Here is a 16,096-nt window from a genome sequence, read left to right on the forward strand (position 1 = left end):
GGTAGATATGATTGGATGTATCATTGAGAGGTGAAACATGAAGTTCCAAAATAAAGGAGGCCCAATACATCAGATTGTGGGCTATGTTGTCCTCCTGGATTTGTTTCAACAAAAGGCATTTTCCTCTTGGGCTACATCCTTTAGTGGTTTGTTCTTTGTTTGATATGCTGCCTGTTCCTTACAAAAGGAACAAATCTATACTTTTATTTAGAAAAATTGATTTGACAGAATCACTTTTCCTCATTCAAAGATTCAAAGGATTGCCGTAATAGTGAAAGTTTACAGTGAAGTGTTTCTTGATGTTGGAGCATTAGCCGCGAGGGCAAATTGAGGCTACGCTATGTGGCGTACAAGTCATTTTAGCCACCCAAGTTTAAAAGCAAACTATAGTATTTGCTTAAAAATATGAAGAAAATGACGAATTATGTGATGATTTTGAAAATATGGATGTTCAAAGGAAGAAACTCGGGCGCTTTCAAACATTGTTTTAGGATAAAATGATAATTTCTATTCGGCCAAAGGACTATTTTCCACCAAATTTTAAATGTAAAAATAAATATATAATTGTAAGGTTTTAAAGATTCGAAATATTCATTTATAATTAAAATTTTGTTAAATATCTCAATTATGATTAGGGGTACAACTGTTATTTATTAAAAAATTTTACAAATTAAAGTTTTATTATATTTTTTTTTTAGGTTTAAAAAAACTCACAATTTCTCATCACCTAAAATTTTCAAGTTTTAAAAATTGTTCATTTCACTACCAAATCTCTAAGTTTTTTTTTTTTTCCAACGGCAACGACAACCATCTAAAGAGTATATTAAGAACAGACAACCACTCTGACAGATAAAACTTCGTCTTTGTTCACAAAGAGACGTTATCTCTTTGTCAACAAAGACGAAGACGCCTCTTTTTTTTTGTGTACGAAGAGATGACACCTCTTTTACTTTGCCGATGAAGTTTCATCTGCCAGAGTGGTTGCCACTACTCGAAGAAAGAAAATCTAAGGATTTGGGACTGAAACGGTTACCTTTCAAAACTTAGAAATTTTAGGTAGAAAATATTGTGAAAATTTTAAATATAGATAAGAAAATATGATAAAATTTTAATTTTTTAATAAATTATAATTTTACCCTTAATTCTAACTAAAATTTTTAACAGAAATTTAGTCATAAATGAGTATTTGATTTTTTAAAATTCTTCGAATTTATATTTATCATTGTATTAAAACTTAAATGAAAAATAGTCTTTTAACCTTTGTATTCACATAAACTATTTTATCGGTAATTTTGTTTATGAACAAAGTGTGCATAATTAATTATATTTTAAATTAAAGTTAAAATTTATAAGTTAAACATTTAAGGGCATTTTTGTCTTTTCACTTCTCTGTGTATTAAAGTTAATGATTTTGTAAGCATAATTGAATGGCTGATGAAAAATTTTTGTTATTAAACAGGGTGAGAAAGGATAAGAAAACACTTATAAATGCACAGTTGGGTCATTGTTGAACCGGATTTTCCTGACCCGTGTTCGGTGACTTGGGTCGGTTTGCTCCAGCAGGATATCGTGACACGCACCCAAGGCAATCGGCACGCGCCGTTTCAAACTTTTCTATTTATTTCCAACTCGCATTCTGGGTTGCTACCCGCTATAGCTTTTGCAGCAAGCAAAGCTTCGGCGCTTTCTCAGCAATGGACGAAGAGTTCGCAATAGCCGATCCGACTCAGTTACTTGACTCGGCTTCTGACTTCGCTAATCATCCTGGTAAGTATTAATCGAACTTATTATTTGATTTCATTGAGATAATCGGCCAAGTAGAAGATATTGAATAATCCTTTGTAATCACTGCATTTCAGGTGTTCTAAACGACGCGGCGGCTAAGGACTTCCTCGACCGCTATCCCCTTCCCGTCATAATCAAGTAACTGAAACATTTGTTCATTTGTGAAGTAATAGACCCTGTTATTTTTAGTTTGGCTTATATACCTGTAAAGTTTGCTTTATAATTTTTTAATAATATTAGCTTATACGTTTTTTATTTTACAAATATGTACTGATTATTTTCTACATTTTAGCGATATCTGGGCTCTACTTGAAATCTTACTGATTGAGCTTAGATTGATAAGTCGGCAGTTCATTTTAGCGTTTATTGTCTAAGTTGGCTTTTATAATTCCTTGCACTAGGTTGCTTCAGTTTTGAATAGCATTTAACATTTAGATTGAGTTTGTGGTCTTTCGTAATGATTTGCCTTTGTTTTAAAGCATTGAACGTGTTTTGGAAACATATCCTATAAGATATTTCTGTCTTGTGTGGAGTTTGGTTTTTATGTAATATTCTTCTCCTATTTGCAGTGCTTTACAAACGAAAGCCCATGTACCCAGTTTAGAAAGTACCCTGGTTGCTTGTTTAGAAAGGATATTTCAAACAAAATATGGTGCCTCTCTTATCCCTCAGTACATGGTATGCATACACTTTTTTTTTTTCATTCTGCAGAATGAAACTTTTCATCTGTAATGTGGTATCCTCTGTGGGCTGTGTCATAGAGTGATGTGATGGAGTGAATATGTTGAGTGAGGTTTGCATTTAATTACCTGAAAATTGGCTTTTCTGTATTCTTCCACAGAATATAATGTGTAGTTCTCAAGCCAGTAAAATTGCTCATTTCCTTGAGCATATTGCTGAAGTATTGAACATTATATCTTTGTAAGACAACAGCATATGACTTGAATTGGGAATAAGTTTGTTTGGAATTTTTTATCTTGACATCACTTTACCTTTAAGAATTCACAATGAGAATGAAGTTCATCTAAGGTTGTTGAACAACTTTCCTCATGCTTTTCCTTTTGCTGTTTGTTCAGGCTTTTGTACAAGTAGGTCTGAAAACAAAATCTCAATTAGTCAGATGTTTGGCCTGCAAGACTGTGAGTTCATGTGTAACATGTTGAATTTTACTTTGATGTTTCTGATAACAGGGCACCTGTTTGTTGGATGTTTTATGCGATAGAGTTCTGTATTCATTGTTGCCACTATATTTCAGTTTTGCTTAAGCAATGTTTAAAAAGTGAATTATAATTACTTGTGAAATTCTCACTTATATTGCAATAGTCGTTTGGTGTATTTCACTCCATTCTTTATCGAGTTCATCCTTGTGTTATAATTGTAGATATACTAACAAGAGATATGCCTTGCTTCCTTAGCATAGTGTTCGTATCCTTCTTTATAGGCATTGATAAAACAAAAACAAGAAGTTCCTTCTCAGAAAGATCTATTCTAGGTACATGAAATAGAAATAAATAAATAAAAAAAGAGATCTAGACTTGTTTGCGTTTAGAGTACATATGATTTGGTATGATTGCTCTTGCGTGATTGCTGTTGCTTGGGCTTATCATTCTATACTTTTGGGGAAGGAAAATGAGTAGTTTATGCTTTAGTAGGTACTGTTTCACTGGTTTTTCAAGGAATAGACTATTATCAGGCATCTTTCACTATCTTGGATGGTATTTATGGTTCAACCCTTTTCGTAGCTACTTCCCATGAATGCTCTCTTTTCATTCAAGTTTCTTATCAGTGAAGTTTCAAGTCCAAGAATATTATTGGTATGAAACAATTTATTGTAAACTTACTAAATGGAATTGATATTTTGGTGCAACTTATAATTGCTTGCTTAAATGTAAGCATCTTGTGTAGTTATATGTGTCATTGGTAATGGATGTTTCCATATCACTGTTATTAATTCCCTATACTGTCTCAGGTTGCTTGCCTTCTGGATATTTCTGGTGACGAGACTCATGCTATAGAGTTGATTGTTGACTATGAGATATATCAACTATTGCTAGATTGCCTAGTTGCTGGGTAAGAAATGATGTTTATCAAATCTTGGTTTAGATAGGTCTTTCAATTCTTTGTGATAGGAAATTTTGTTTTTATCTTCCTTTTTTAATTTTATTTTTTATATCTAATCCACTTAATGCGAAAGAAAATTGAAAATGAGAAGGCCTTTGCGCTCCAGTGAAGCGAAATCTTGCAATAAAGTTCAGTGCTATTATACCTTTCTAATTGAGGCCACAGTATTTATTGTGCCATAATTTGATTACACTATTTGAAAGTTTGATCAAGCATAGATTATTCACACATACCTGACTGTTATGTCTAGAAGTTATCTTCCATCATGATTGTTTTGTTGCTTGTAATCAACATAATAGCACTTATAGAAATTTATGTGATGCAAATCAGTTTCATCCCTGAAATAATTACGTTAATATGTGATTATTTTGAATAAAGTAGATTTTATTTGCTTCGTACATCTATGTTTTTTTCTCCATCTCTTTGGGATCACCTTGTTGGGCACCTCAACCTGCCTTGAAGGTGGCAAATTTGTTGATTGTGTTTATTTTAGCTTCCTTCGGTATACTTTTTCTTTGGTGGTCTCTTGTAGTTAGTCTTCAGTTAGTGTTTTTCTATAGAAAACATCAATATGGTATATTTATTCTTTTAGTCCTTCTGATCCACAAAGGGGAAAGAAAAGATATTCGTGTTAGCTTACATAGGCATGTCCAATTATTTCTTGGGAATGCTCATTGGTTGGAATAACTTTGGTAGAGTTAGCTTATATGGTATGACATGTGAAAAGATTTATTAGAGCTTTGAATTTTTAGGTAAATTTTGGAAGCACGCAATACTTTTAATTGGTTTCTTGTGGTTTGCATATGATGCGTACCTGAGCCTTTCACCACCAATGCAACTCCAGGCAAGACCTTAAACAATAACTCAATCACCAATCTGATGATGATGCAGCAGCAAAGTAATTTTCAGCCAAAGACAGGACATTCATTTGTGAATAGAGCAGAAAATATGTATTGTGTTGATTGGTTCTTCAACTTAATTACAACATTCCTTCATCAATACAATGACTATTTCCCAGCTAATACAATTGATAATTACATAAGTACAGAACTGGAACAGGTTCCCTCACTAGCTCAAGCTCAAATACAGTAAGACTGGGTTCCTAAAAAATTCACAAAAACACAAAACACAATAAACCAATATCTTCCTTGCTCAGCTTCCGATAGGCTGACACGCTGCCTTCCACATTCCTGAAATTTTTCCTCCTGCCTCTGTACTTCCACCTGCTCCCTTTTTCTCCTTTTCCTCAACTAATCTCTTCTTCTCTTCCTCTAATGTTATGCCACGTATCCCTTTCTCCTGTTGCTGACTTGTTAGCAGAGTTGAGACCCTCCTGTCTTCCTGTTTGCTGCCAACTGTCCTCCCCTCTTTATTTTTTCTTTTCCTACGAGAGATATAAACATTAGTCCTAACAGCATATTTTAAGAAGTCTCGGTGTCTGAGGATGAAATATTAGATCCTGAATTCTACTTCTTTTAATAGTTATTTTTGTGCAAAATTCATGAGTGCATTTTTTTCCCTTCTCTGTAGCAATGAGCAAGTTGCAGCTGCATCAGTGGAGACAATAAAGAAGTTAGCTGGCTTTCCAAAAGGCATTGTAAGGATTTGGCTTCTGTAATTTTGATCTGTTAGTCTAACTTCTAACAATTGAATTTAAAGAATGTTAATTTAATTACTAATGGTGTGATGCAAATTTTATAAAGGACATCATTTTTCCAGCCAAAGATGATGAAGCTACACACCTTGGAAACTTAGCATCCAGAAGTTCATCTCTGGTATGAGAATTTATGACTTATGTTAGATTAAATCCTCTGTAATTGGGCATGACAACTTTTGATAATTATGAAGATTATCAAAATTTTAGCTTGTATTTATGGACATAATTGTGGAGACCAGACCTATCACTTCTGTTGATTGCTTTAAGCCATGTAAACATTTTCACTTTTGTTAATTTTTTTACTGTAAAAATGTCAGCTTCAGTACTTCCTTTGTGATTCAACAAGTAGTTAGAGCAGCCTTTTGAATTTTGACTGTTGTGTAGGAGGCAAGAAACTCTGGTACTGGTCTTAATGATGCAGTCATGTAACTTTTCAGGGACGTATTCGTGTCTTATCTTTGATAGTGAAGCTATTCTCAGTTTCAAGCTCTGTGGCCTCAGTTATATACAATTCAAATTTGCTTAGTTTAATGGAGGCAGGAGTCAGCAATCCAGATGACACCCTTGCAACTTTAAGCATTATGGAGCTCCTGTATGAGGTTGGCTGTTAATTATATAGATAAAGTCTTTCTCTTTCCTATGTCTGTGTGTATCTCCACATATTGTCTTTTTAGTATTTGCTGACTTCTCTGTATGAAGAATTTCTATCTGGACAAGTCAGCTGTGTTTGCTCTTAACAGTTATTTTGATGCAAACACTTATTTTGAAGTGCAAGTCAGAGTTATTGCATATCAGACGAGCATAGAAGTGTTGCCTGTCATATGTGTTAATTTTTCGTCTTATTTCCATTTTGTTGAAGTAGGTTTCATGGATGTATATTTCTGTTACTTGAGCTATCAAATGAGATGAAGTCTGTTACATCTGGTATTGTTTATATAAGATTACTAAGTGAAACAAGGGAATTTCCCACGTAGGTGATAATGCTTGATTTAATATTCTTTATTATTTTATAATTCAAAATTTGTGCTCTATTAATTTGTTTTTGTTATGTGTGCTTAATGGAGAAAGCTGGCAGAGATCCAGCATGGTGCAGAATTCTTGTCTAAGACCACCCTTCTTCAACTACTTTGTTCTATCATTGGGTATTTGAGAGAGAATCTTTCTTCACTCTAGCTTTTAGAATCTCTTATATGCTTGATGAATTAATTTTCTGTTCCCATATTATATCTTTGGTAGCAATTCAGCTATGGAAACAATTTTAAGATCAAGAGCAATGATGATAAGTGGAAGGCTTCTATCCAATGAGAATGCACGAATGTTTATTGATGAACCTAGTAAGACTTTTGCTTACATGTGATGCTGTAGATGTTGATGAAGCATATTGTTTGAGGAGTGTTGGACAATGGTTTGTGATGTACGGATTTTCTTCCCATTTCAGGCATTAATACTGTGATTTCAGCTATTGATGGAAGACTAGGCTTTTTGGAAAGTCAAGACACCGACGAATGTGAATCTGCACTAGAAGCATTGGGTCAAATAGGTTCATGTAAGTATGCCCTTAGCTATGACAGACTAGGAAGATAACAACCATGTGATGACTCAATTGTATTTGTTATGTATTTGTGATCTTCTCTTTTATACTTCTTTTTTTCTTTTTTAACCATTTTGTCTAGAGGGTGGCTTATGTTGGTTGGATCTTCTGAGTTGTGTAATAGGCCTTGGGGATTGAATCCCATTCAATCTATTGGAGTTCTTTTAGAGTTTGGGAAAATGATAAAAATTGTATGAAAAAAATTGTTGGTTTGGTAACATATGGACAGCTAGTCTTCTGAGCATTTTGCTTCATCTTTTACAAATAATATTAGAAATTTTTAAATAGCTTGCTTAATCCATAAAGCTTGATACCTGACATCTGTAATAGTTTTGTTAAGCTACCACTTGATCTAAAAGTTTAACCTATTAGATAAGGACCCAGAGATAAACGCTGCATCAAGTCCTCCGACATCTAATGTGGGCCATAGTCTGTTTCGTACAAACATGTAGGAGTTTTGTTTTAGTATCTTTTCTAGTTAACATTTGATCACATTTAGGAGTGTTGCTCTAATATCATGTCAGAATGTGAGCCAAAAGTTTAAGCTATAAGATAAAAGGGTCTAGAGTGTGAAGCTCTCTAAAACATTTTTTATTTCCTTCATCTGATTTGTGTTGCTTTCAGCCATTCAAGGGGCTGCATCATTACTCTTGAGTGTGCCATCTGCTGTGAGACATGTAATTGATGCTGCCTTTGATAAGCAGGGATGCAGTAAGCAGTTGGTGAGTGCATCAGATCCTTTTAATCTGTCTCTCCATTGTTTGTGGTCACACGTAGAAATAAGAGGATTCCTCAAATCAAAACATATGGGGAAAAGAAAGATGGATATGATATTCATGTAACTTTAATGAAATTAGGAGCATAGAGAAGGTGATTTTCTCATAACAATAATGACCTCCATTCTGTGGACTGGTCGGTTTTTCAAACATGTTGGTGTTGCACTGGCACACTGCCTGTGAAATAATTTGATGTAATTTTCTCATTACCTGTGTGAAATAACTTGATATAAACTTGAAACTTATGATGTCTTGGCTTATTGGAGCATGACATTGGTTTTGATCAAACTGATAACTAAATTCCGTTGATTGTGAACAGAGCATGAAATTTAGAATGGTGTATCCTCAGCGTTATGAATTAAATTAGCTCTAAGAATGTGCTCAAAGTGATTTTGTATAAAATATTCTGCAAAGCTTCCAGTTGCTGCACCATTTCTTTATTCCTTCCTATATATTAGTTAGATGATTCATGATTGAAAATCAGGCTGCTCTTCATGCTCTTGCAAATATAGCTGGAGAACCTCGAGCAGAACACAACATAATTCTTAACAGTAATGCAGAAGAAAGCCTACGACGGATGATATATGAAGTAGCATCTAGGAGTTCGAAGCTAACTCCATCAGTAAGCCTTTTACTTAGTCATTGTAAATACATTTTAAGTGCACGTTCTGTGTTCTTTGTTTAAAAACATTTATTCATATGTTTTTTCTTAGTCATTTTACACTACCCAAATAGAAGTTCTGTATAGTTTTGTGGTACAACTGCAGGGGCTGTTCTTATCAGTTCTTCAACAAGCTGCCGAAATCCGTTTGGCGGTAAGAATTTCATATACATAATGTTTGAATTTACATGTTCACAATACCTTTTCTCTGATGCAATCAAGAAAATTTACTAATAATAAAAAACTATACTAGGAAGTCAGGTGGATTAGGCAATCCACGTGAAGAAACTCATAAGAATGTTAGAAGTGAGTCAAGTGACATCTTCATAATTTCTTTCCTCAATACCTTTTTAACTCCTCCAAGGAACCAAGTAACTTGAGATATATTGATAAAATTTTATATGCTTCAGCTTGCAAGAAAAAGTAGTTGTTCTGGCGGATCTTGTTTGTGCTTTATTGCTTCATCAAAGATGTTTGATATGGCCCTATAATGGAATATGTTCAGGGATATAGGATGATAGCTGGATTGGTGGTTCGGCCTTGGTGCTTGATGGAGATTTGCTCAAAACCAGAGATTATAGATATAGTAACTGATGCAACTACAGAATCGACAAAAATAGGTCTATTTCTAACACCATGTGTTTGTTATTATAAGAAGAGTAATGCTATGAGTATCCAATTAAGTACTCAAATGATATATCATTATGTGATTGAGTGTTATTTTATCTTTAATTTAAAATTAATTAATTACATGATAACATATCATCCGACTATCTAAATAAGTACTTAAAACTGGGTACACAAAGTTTTATTGTTATAATAATTTCTAGATTGGGTGTTTGAGTATTCTCTTTGCTCATTGTTCCCAATCATTTGCTTGTTTCATTAGGCTTTGAGTTGCCAGACTTTTTTCTCCATTTTTCTCTCGTGACAGTAATTTACTGAAATTTTTTCAGGTATGGAAGCTAGATACAATTGTTGCAAGGCAATCCGTAAGGCATTCATATCAAGTAAACTTATCGGCGACCCTACTCTGGCTGGGGTTGCTGGAAAGGTTAGATCTCTCTTTAATGTTTTCTGTTGGTCTTTACTCCACTTTTCGGATCTCATCTCCCTCAATGACACGAATGAAATTTGCTTGTGTAGTTGGAGGAAGCTGTGAGAAGAGGGCCATATCTAGCAAGAAAGCAACAGGAAACACAACCTGTAGTGATGACAGCTGAGAGATTTTAGATTCTGTATCTTCTACTAGGTTGACTGTGAACTAATAAATTTTACTGTGTGCAAATAAAGTTTACTGTGTACAAGTTGGGGATTTCCACCAAATTGCTGACATTCAATTTGCAGAAACATTTCTATATTAACGGTCAGTGTATGGGCGTTCAACCTTTTCCATGCACGCCCAACTTTCCTTTTCAAATGTATTTTTTAGGGGTTTTTTGTCATCTGGTTAGTGAACGGCTATACTACCCTACTGTATGGGCGTCTATTACAATCTAGTCTAACTACATGTCATGGATGATTTAGCGTGTTCTGTGTATGATCTTTCATCAGCCGTCAAAGAAAATCTTGGTAAGTCTAGGTGAATACTAACTTTGAAGGAAAATTTGAGAATGAAGATATACAATAGCTTATCTTAATATTATAATTGTGAACAAATAATTATATAATTAATTATAAGACAGCATTAATTAATCACTTAATTGGATATTTGGATGAACTTAAATTGATTGAAAAATATGGAATGTTTTTAATATTAGAAAAAAAAAAAAGAAGAAACCCTAATTTTTATTAGTAGATGTGATTTAAAAGGATAAACATTTTCCAGCCTGTTAAAACGGCAAGCGGTCGCTGGAAACTTGAATGTAAACGACTTGTCGGTTTTTTTTTAGGATGATATAACACTGCTTCACTATCTATCGCCACCCTGCCCATACCCGTTCTGAGTGGATAAGCAAATACAAAGCAGAGCGAAATTATATCCTCGAAGAGATGGCAAGTGCAATCCACTGCTTATCATCTTCATGTTTGAACATTGAGTCCAGATTCAAAACGCTTTCCCTCAACGGCAACTCTTCTGATCATCACTCAAAATTGGCCCCTTTCACTTCTCTTAGCTTCTCCACCAACCTCTCTCACAATGCCTTCTCCAAAGGTAATGTCCTGTGAGTTATGACTCTATACGCTTGCTTGTCTTTCTGTTTCGCTCTTTTTTGATCATTTTTATTGTTTCTATTCGGTTTGTTAGAAAACTCTTTAAGAAAATGTTGGATACTGCTGTTTCAATTTCTGGGTTTTCAAGTATTGGCAAAAAGAAATTACCAACTTCAGTTTAGCCCGGTAGTTTTTGTAGTTGAATAAAGTTAGGCTTTTGATAACAAAGATGCTAAATTTTGTTTAGGGGGTCCATTGTTTGGTCGGTTGAGTTGATTCTAGGGAAAATGTTAAATTTGGATGTTTTAGGTGAACCCTATTTCACAAGTAGTTCAGTCGAATTTGAGTCTTTTAACAACCAAAATAACTTGATTTTTCTTGTTGATGCTTTTGAGTGAATTTCCTTGTGTTTTGTGGATTTAGGGTCTTTGACAATGAGCACTATCCAGAGGCCAATTCGTCATTCAGTTGTTTGCGAGGCAGCTCCAAAGAAGAAAGCTGATTCAGCTGCAAAAAGAGCTCGCCAAGCCGAGAAAAGGCGTATTTACAACAAATCTAGGAAATCCGAAATCAAAACCCGCATGAAGAAGGTATCATTGTTGCTAAGTTGTGTTTGATATTGATTCTATTGGCCTATTCACTCTTTTTTCTAATATATTAAAAAAAATTAGTGTGAATTATGTGGCAAGTGTCTTATCTCTTGAAGTTTTGAGTGCTTTTTGGTGTGTTATAGGTGATTTATTGTCTTTTTCTCATATGTAGGATACCATTTTTTTTCCGTGTTCTGTTTCTAAAATCATATGATATGTGCAGAAGATATAGCATCCTCGCTGCTATTATATGCTCATTTATATTTTTCATGTGGAGCACAGAGAAGTACTAACAAGTGCTACTAGTTGTATAGTATTTATTAAATTGTTTTAGAGTTAACCACATCTCCATCCTACAATTAGAATTCTTTTTATTTGCAAAGAAGATGGCTTTCATTTAAATTGCTTCTAACCGTTTCACATATTTGTATAATATGAAACACTTATAGCCTCTTAACAATTGCATTTCAGGACATGGTTGTATAAGATATGAGTTTTTTCACTTGCTTATTGCCTGTACTACATTATTTAATGAATAGAGGAATTCAAAAGCTTTTTTCTTACTGTGTATTCTTCTTCACATGTGTACATTTAAATGAACGTAAATATTTCCATCAAGGGTGGTACTTTCTCAACCTCTAAATATGGCCATGTTAACTAGTACTTCCTTGGGAAATAGTAATTTTTGCATCCTACCTCTCATCCATCAGGGAACACTAATATTCATGTGCAATTGGGTCTCTTTAAATGTCAGGTATTTATAATGCACAAGAATTTAGATTAGTTGATAAAGATATTCCTTGAGGCATACTAGTAAGTTGGAGTATAGTTTTTCATGGTGGGTGATTGTTGTTATGGGACTATGTGCAACTGTTCTTTCTTTCTCTCTCTCTCATGTCTGTCTGTGTTTGCATATGTTGTCGAGTGTTCATATAAACACAGTGTAGTTAGCACGTCAGAGCAGTCCATCTGAATGGGTGATAGTAAAAGATGAGATGGTTTTCTATCAGATTTTGCTCTTAAAATCTATCCTGCGATCTGATTGTTGTAATAGAAATTTGATCGATTTCATTGATTTGATTTTTCCAGGTTCTGGAAGCACTGGATGGGCTCATGAAGAAACCTGATCCACAACCTGAGGAAGTCCGTCCAATTGAGAAGCTGATTGCAGAGGCATATTCAGTAATTGACAAAGCAGTGAAAGTGAGAACACTTCACAGAAATACCGGAGCTCGAAGAAAGTCTCGCCTTGCTAGAAGAAAAAAGGCTGTGGAAATCCACCATGGCTGGTATACCCCAGATGCAGCTCCAGCAGCAACTGCCTAGTCAACAGGGGAGAAATTGGGGGAAATTTATTCTGTTTTCTTGTGTAGAGGTTGTGAACTGCTCGACTTTTTCGTTATCATATAATGTATTGCGTCTTTTTCCAGGACACCTTTTTAAAAGCATGTGGAATTATATCTGTCATTAACTTTGCAAAATGGTCATGGCTGGATTTAGGTTCACAGGGAGAACCACTGAATCCTCACACAGGATAGCAACAGAAGTTTTTGTTTTATGAAAGACTTGCAGCTCCATGGATAAGGTTGTTCTAATGCTTAACACTCAGTGTAAAGAGAGGCTAATGGGTAATACATACGAAAGTTTCCTTGTCATGAGGCAAAAACAAGGGTTATGAGTAGTCGAATTCAGAGTAAGAACGGATTTTTGTTGTTTTAATTCGGTTTTGAATTGAAAGAAGAATACAACATATATTGGGTACATTTTGAAAGCTGTTTGTACAAATCTAAAATTAGATAGAATGGCATGCTTATATTAAAGCAAAGATCAAAAGATAAATGATTTATGTGAATCATTATATAGACCTTAACTACTTTGTTTCAAATAGGATTTTCGAAGATACGTAGAAAGTTTCAAACCAATTATTAAATATCTAACCAAAACAATTTTAAGGAACATACAAAATTTATTGGGTCAAATAGCTATTCACACCTAAACTTGGATGAAAGATATAATTTCTCATCTTTCAAGTAAAAAAGTTTGTTAATTTATCTATTATTAATGTCCGTTAATCAAGACTATCATGAAAAGGTTGGAAAAGACTTGGAAGAGATAGGTGCATAGGTGATGAGGGTGAGTGTAGAGGAGGTGTACAGATGACAAGGGGTGAGCATAGAAGAGGTGATTCTAAAAATTCTTACTTCTTGATTTTAAAATTCAATTCAATCTCTCAGTTTTATTAGGTATGTCTCAAATTTTAATTTTGTATAAACAAAAGTTCAAAGGTTTAATGAATAAGAAGCATGATGGATTTGACATTAGTTTTTGTGGGAGTCCATCAAGCAATGTGTGTTCATCAAGTAATGCACCAAATCAATGCCCAATCAAGTAATGTGTGTTCATCAAGTATACACCAAATCAATGCCCACACAATCTACGACTTCAACTTCAATCGTAAATCTCAACCTTTATCGTTAGGATTAAAAAAAATCGAATAAACCCAATAGAAAAAAAGGCAAATAATGTTTAGTTTTTCCAAAAATTAATTTAAAGTATTTTGTAATTTTAATAAAGAAATAAAGAAAAATTGGTAATTTAAATTTGTACATAAAATTACTAAAAATAACTAATTAATAATTTACAGTCAAACCTGACCATTTTTATTAATGGAATTTGATTATAGATGGGCAAATACACTTTTCAATTTTAAAGAAGAGCAACGTAATTTCTTTAAACATTAGATGGGCAATTAAAATTCAGCCAACACATTTTTTCCTGTCTTTTTTGTTTGACTCTACTTTCTCAGTTTAATTATATTCTTTCAAATTTTGGACCGTCCTGTCCTGCAATTTTAGGAATGTCTGAATTAAACAACATACAGCTGCTTTAGTGCTTTATTTTGTATACTATTCTGGTGTCTAGATTCTGCTATTTTACTGTGGTGGCAGAGCAAATAGATAAACCCAGATCCTTGTTTGTAAAGCTTCAACTTGGAATTTTATTTCTGGTTTCAAATACGGAGTGAAGAGAGGAATGTCATCTGCAATTCATTTCTTTGGTCTTTCTTGCAAACCAAGAAACCCAGTTCTCACCACCCACCCTCCCTTTTCTACCCACTCAACTTCCAATACTTTCAGGTTCCTCAGTGTCTCCAGAACACTCTCTCATAATATGTTCTCCAAAGGTTACATCTTTTTCACTTTGCCCATTTCTCTCTTTTGCTCTATCTCACCTCCATTTATTTATGATCTTTTATTTATTGATTTTATTATTATTATTATTTGCTGAGAATGCTTAAACAATGAATTTTATGAAGCTAGACCAAAAAAGTTGACATCTTTCTGCAAAAAAATATATAAAAGTTGGCGTTTTTGTTCATGGAAAATTTGTAAAGTTGACATCTTTTTATGTGAAGAGATGTTATTTTTCTTAAAATGAAAGAACCCTTTTCACCATATACAAAACCAAAATCAGGAGTAATGTTTTTCCTTCACGATTGAGTAAAGCTTTTGTTTTGGGTTGAATAATTTTGTCCCAACAATAACAATAAAACTGTTGGGTTCTGTTCATTGTTTACTTTGTCAGGTTGTTTGTCAACAACTAATGTTGAAAGGCCAATCCGTCAATCTATTATTTGCATGGCCAGAAGATATGCTCCCAACTCTAGGTTGAGAAAGGTTTACCGACTTTTTATAACTCATGTTTTTCTTCGTGGATTTGTTTATTTGTTTGTCACTGTAACTTTTTTTATTATTTTATTTATTTTATATATTTTCTAATGCATTTCCCAAGCTTTTGGAGAAAAAAATGTTTAACTTCAGTTTTACTTGGCCTTAGCTAGAGGCATTGAAAGCAAAAGCTAATCGGAGGGTGAATTCAGAAGTATGATGACAAAAAGGAGATCAAAGGGTTCATTTGGTTACAAAAATTCATGTTTTCGCTTGATTATTTTATGTTGATTCCTTGGAGAAACTGTAGAGGTTTGGCTTGTAATTTGAGTGATCTATTGCTGTGCTTTTTCTAGTGTTTCTCTTGCTTGCAGCAGAGTTGCTTTAGCGTTGTAGTTTGATTTACGGCCCCTGTTTTGTTCATCAAACAGCACCATATTCATCCATAAACTACAACTAAATGAATTTACCTGACAAAGGGTTTTTTCTGCCATAGATGAAGAGTAGAAAAAGGGGTGGCGATCCGGAGAAGAAAAGGACGAGGAAGAGGAAGAGGACTGGGAAAAGGAAAGGTAGGGGTGAGACAAAGAAGAAGAAAAATGTTAGAGTGATGAGGCTTGCTTCATCAGCTGGGACAGGATTTTTCTATGCCAAGAAAAAGAATACAAAGAACAAGGAGAAACTTGATATCAAGAAGTATGACCCTAGTATAAAACGCCATGTTAAGTTTTCTGAGTTAAGTGGGAAACAATGAAATTCTAGTTCTAGTTAGGGTAGGCTACATATGCCCATCTTCTTTTGCTTCTTCAATTCTGTATAGCTGTTTTTTTGGTATATTGAAGCCTTTGCTGCAGGGGTGGCCAGTTTTGAGATGTTTGATTATACTCACTGCCGTGTTAACAGGAAATTTGATACCCATATATATTCATATCCACTCATTTCTGGGTTCCGAATTTGCAGTCGGTCTAGACTTAAAAGGTCAATTGCCTTAAGAATTTGATAAGGTCTAGAGAGCAGCTTGAACAGATACGAGGTATCATTGTGAGAAAACAAAATTGTCATTCACCAGATGAGGTTAGGTGCTAGAGGTTTC

General features: G+C 34.1%; 3 protein-coding genes across 6 annotated transcripts; all 3 read left to right on the forward strand.

The window, feature by feature from the left end:
* Positions 1–1,574: 1,574 nt before the first annotated feature.
* Positions 1,575–10,011, forward strand: LOC123216940. Of its 2 annotated transcripts, XM_044637629.1 has the most exons (17): positions 1,577–1,767; positions 1,860–1,923; positions 2,355–2,463; positions 2,862–2,924; positions 3,755–3,855; positions 5,437–5,503; positions 5,610–5,681; positions 6,001–6,162; positions 6,632–6,705; positions 6,800–6,897; positions 7,002–7,109; positions 7,779–7,876; positions 8,415–8,552; positions 8,698–8,745; positions 9,097–9,211; positions 9,548–9,645; positions 9,738–10,011. In XM_044637629.1, the coding sequence occupies exons 1-17, from the start codon at positions 1,695–1,697 to the stop codon at positions 9,822–9,824; spliced, it is 1,575 nt and encodes a 524-aa protein (XP_044493564.1). In that variant the 5' UTR covers positions 1,577–1,694; the 3' UTR covers positions 9,825–10,011. The 2 variants fall into 2 exon arrangements, with proteins under 2 accessions (XP_044493574.1, XP_044493564.1); XM_044637639.1 differs by lacking the exon at positions 2,862–2,924 and having other exon boundaries at positions 1,575–1,767.
* A 489-nt stretch (positions 10,012–10,500) lies between these two features.
* Positions 10,501–12,802, forward strand: LOC123216965 (30S ribosomal protein S20, chloroplastic). The gene is made up of 3 exons (XM_044637680.1): positions 10,501–10,746; positions 11,169–11,335; positions 12,425–12,802. The coding sequence occupies exons 1-3, from the start codon at positions 10,584–10,586 to the stop codon at positions 12,659–12,661; spliced, it is 567 nt and encodes a 188-aa protein (XP_044493615.1). The 5' UTR covers positions 10,501–10,583; the 3' UTR covers positions 12,662–12,802.
* A 1,386-nt stretch (positions 12,803–14,188) lies between these two features.
* LOC123213305 lies at positions 14,189–15,891 on the forward strand. 3 transcript variants are annotated; one of them, XM_044632709.1, is made up of 3 exons: positions 14,189–14,519; positions 14,921–15,012; positions 15,500–15,891. In XM_044632709.1, the coding sequence occupies exons 1-3, from the start codon at positions 14,369–14,371 to the stop codon at positions 15,755–15,757; spliced, it is 501 nt and encodes a 166-aa protein (XP_044488644.1). In that variant the 5' UTR covers positions 14,189–14,368; the 3' UTR covers positions 15,758–15,891. The 3 variants fall into 3 exon arrangements, 1 of the variants encoding a protein (XP_044488644.1); XR_006501686.1 differs by having other exon boundaries at positions 15,173–15,891; XR_006501687.1 differs by having other exon boundaries at positions 15,177–15,891.
* Positions 15,892–16,096: the final 205 nt, after the last annotated feature.

Source organism: Mangifera indica, chromosome 1 (genome assembly GCF_011075055.1).
Source record: "Mangifera indica cultivar Alphonso chromosome 1, CATAS_Mindica_2.1, whole genome shotgun sequence".
Classification (NCBI taxonomy): domain Eukaryota; kingdom Viridiplantae; phylum Streptophyta; class Magnoliopsida; order Sapindales; family Anacardiaceae; genus Mangifera; species Mangifera indica.

Coding starts and splice junctions, on each gene's coding strand:
- LOC123216940 (XM_044637629.1), top strand. CDS start 1,695: ATGGACGAAGAGTTCGCAATAGCCGATCCGACTCAGTTACTTGACTCG. Junction 6,163..6,631: donor TTATGGAGCTCCTGTATGAG/GTTGGCTGTTAA, acceptor TAATGGAGAAAG/CTGGCAGAGATCCAGCATGG. Junction 9,212..9,547: donor TACAGAATCGACAAAAATAG/GTCTATTTCTAA, acceptor AAATTTTTTCAG/GTATGGAAGCTAGATACAAT.
- LOC123216965 (XM_044637680.1), top strand. CDS start 10,584: ATGGCAAGTGCAATCCACTGCTTATCATCTTCATGTTTGAACATTGAG. Junction 10,747..11,168: donor TCACAATGCCTTCTCCAAAG/GTAATGTCCTGT, acceptor TTGTGGATTTAG/GGTCTTTGACAATGAGCACT. Junction 11,336..12,424: donor TCAAAACCCGCATGAAGAAG/GTATCATTGTTG, acceptor TGATTTTTCCAG/GTTCTGGAAGCACTGGATGG.
- LOC123213305 (XM_044632709.1), top strand. CDS start 14,369: ATGTCATCTGCAATTCATTTCTTTGGTCTTTCTTGCAAACCAAGAAAC. Junction 14,520..14,920: donor TCATAATATGTTCTCCAAAG/GTTACATCTTTT, acceptor TTACTTTGTCAG/GTTGTTTGTCAACAACTAAT. Junction 15,013..15,499: donor CCAACTCTAGGTTGAGAAAG/GTTTACCGACTT, acceptor TTTCTGCCATAG/ATGAAGAGTAGAAAAAGGGG.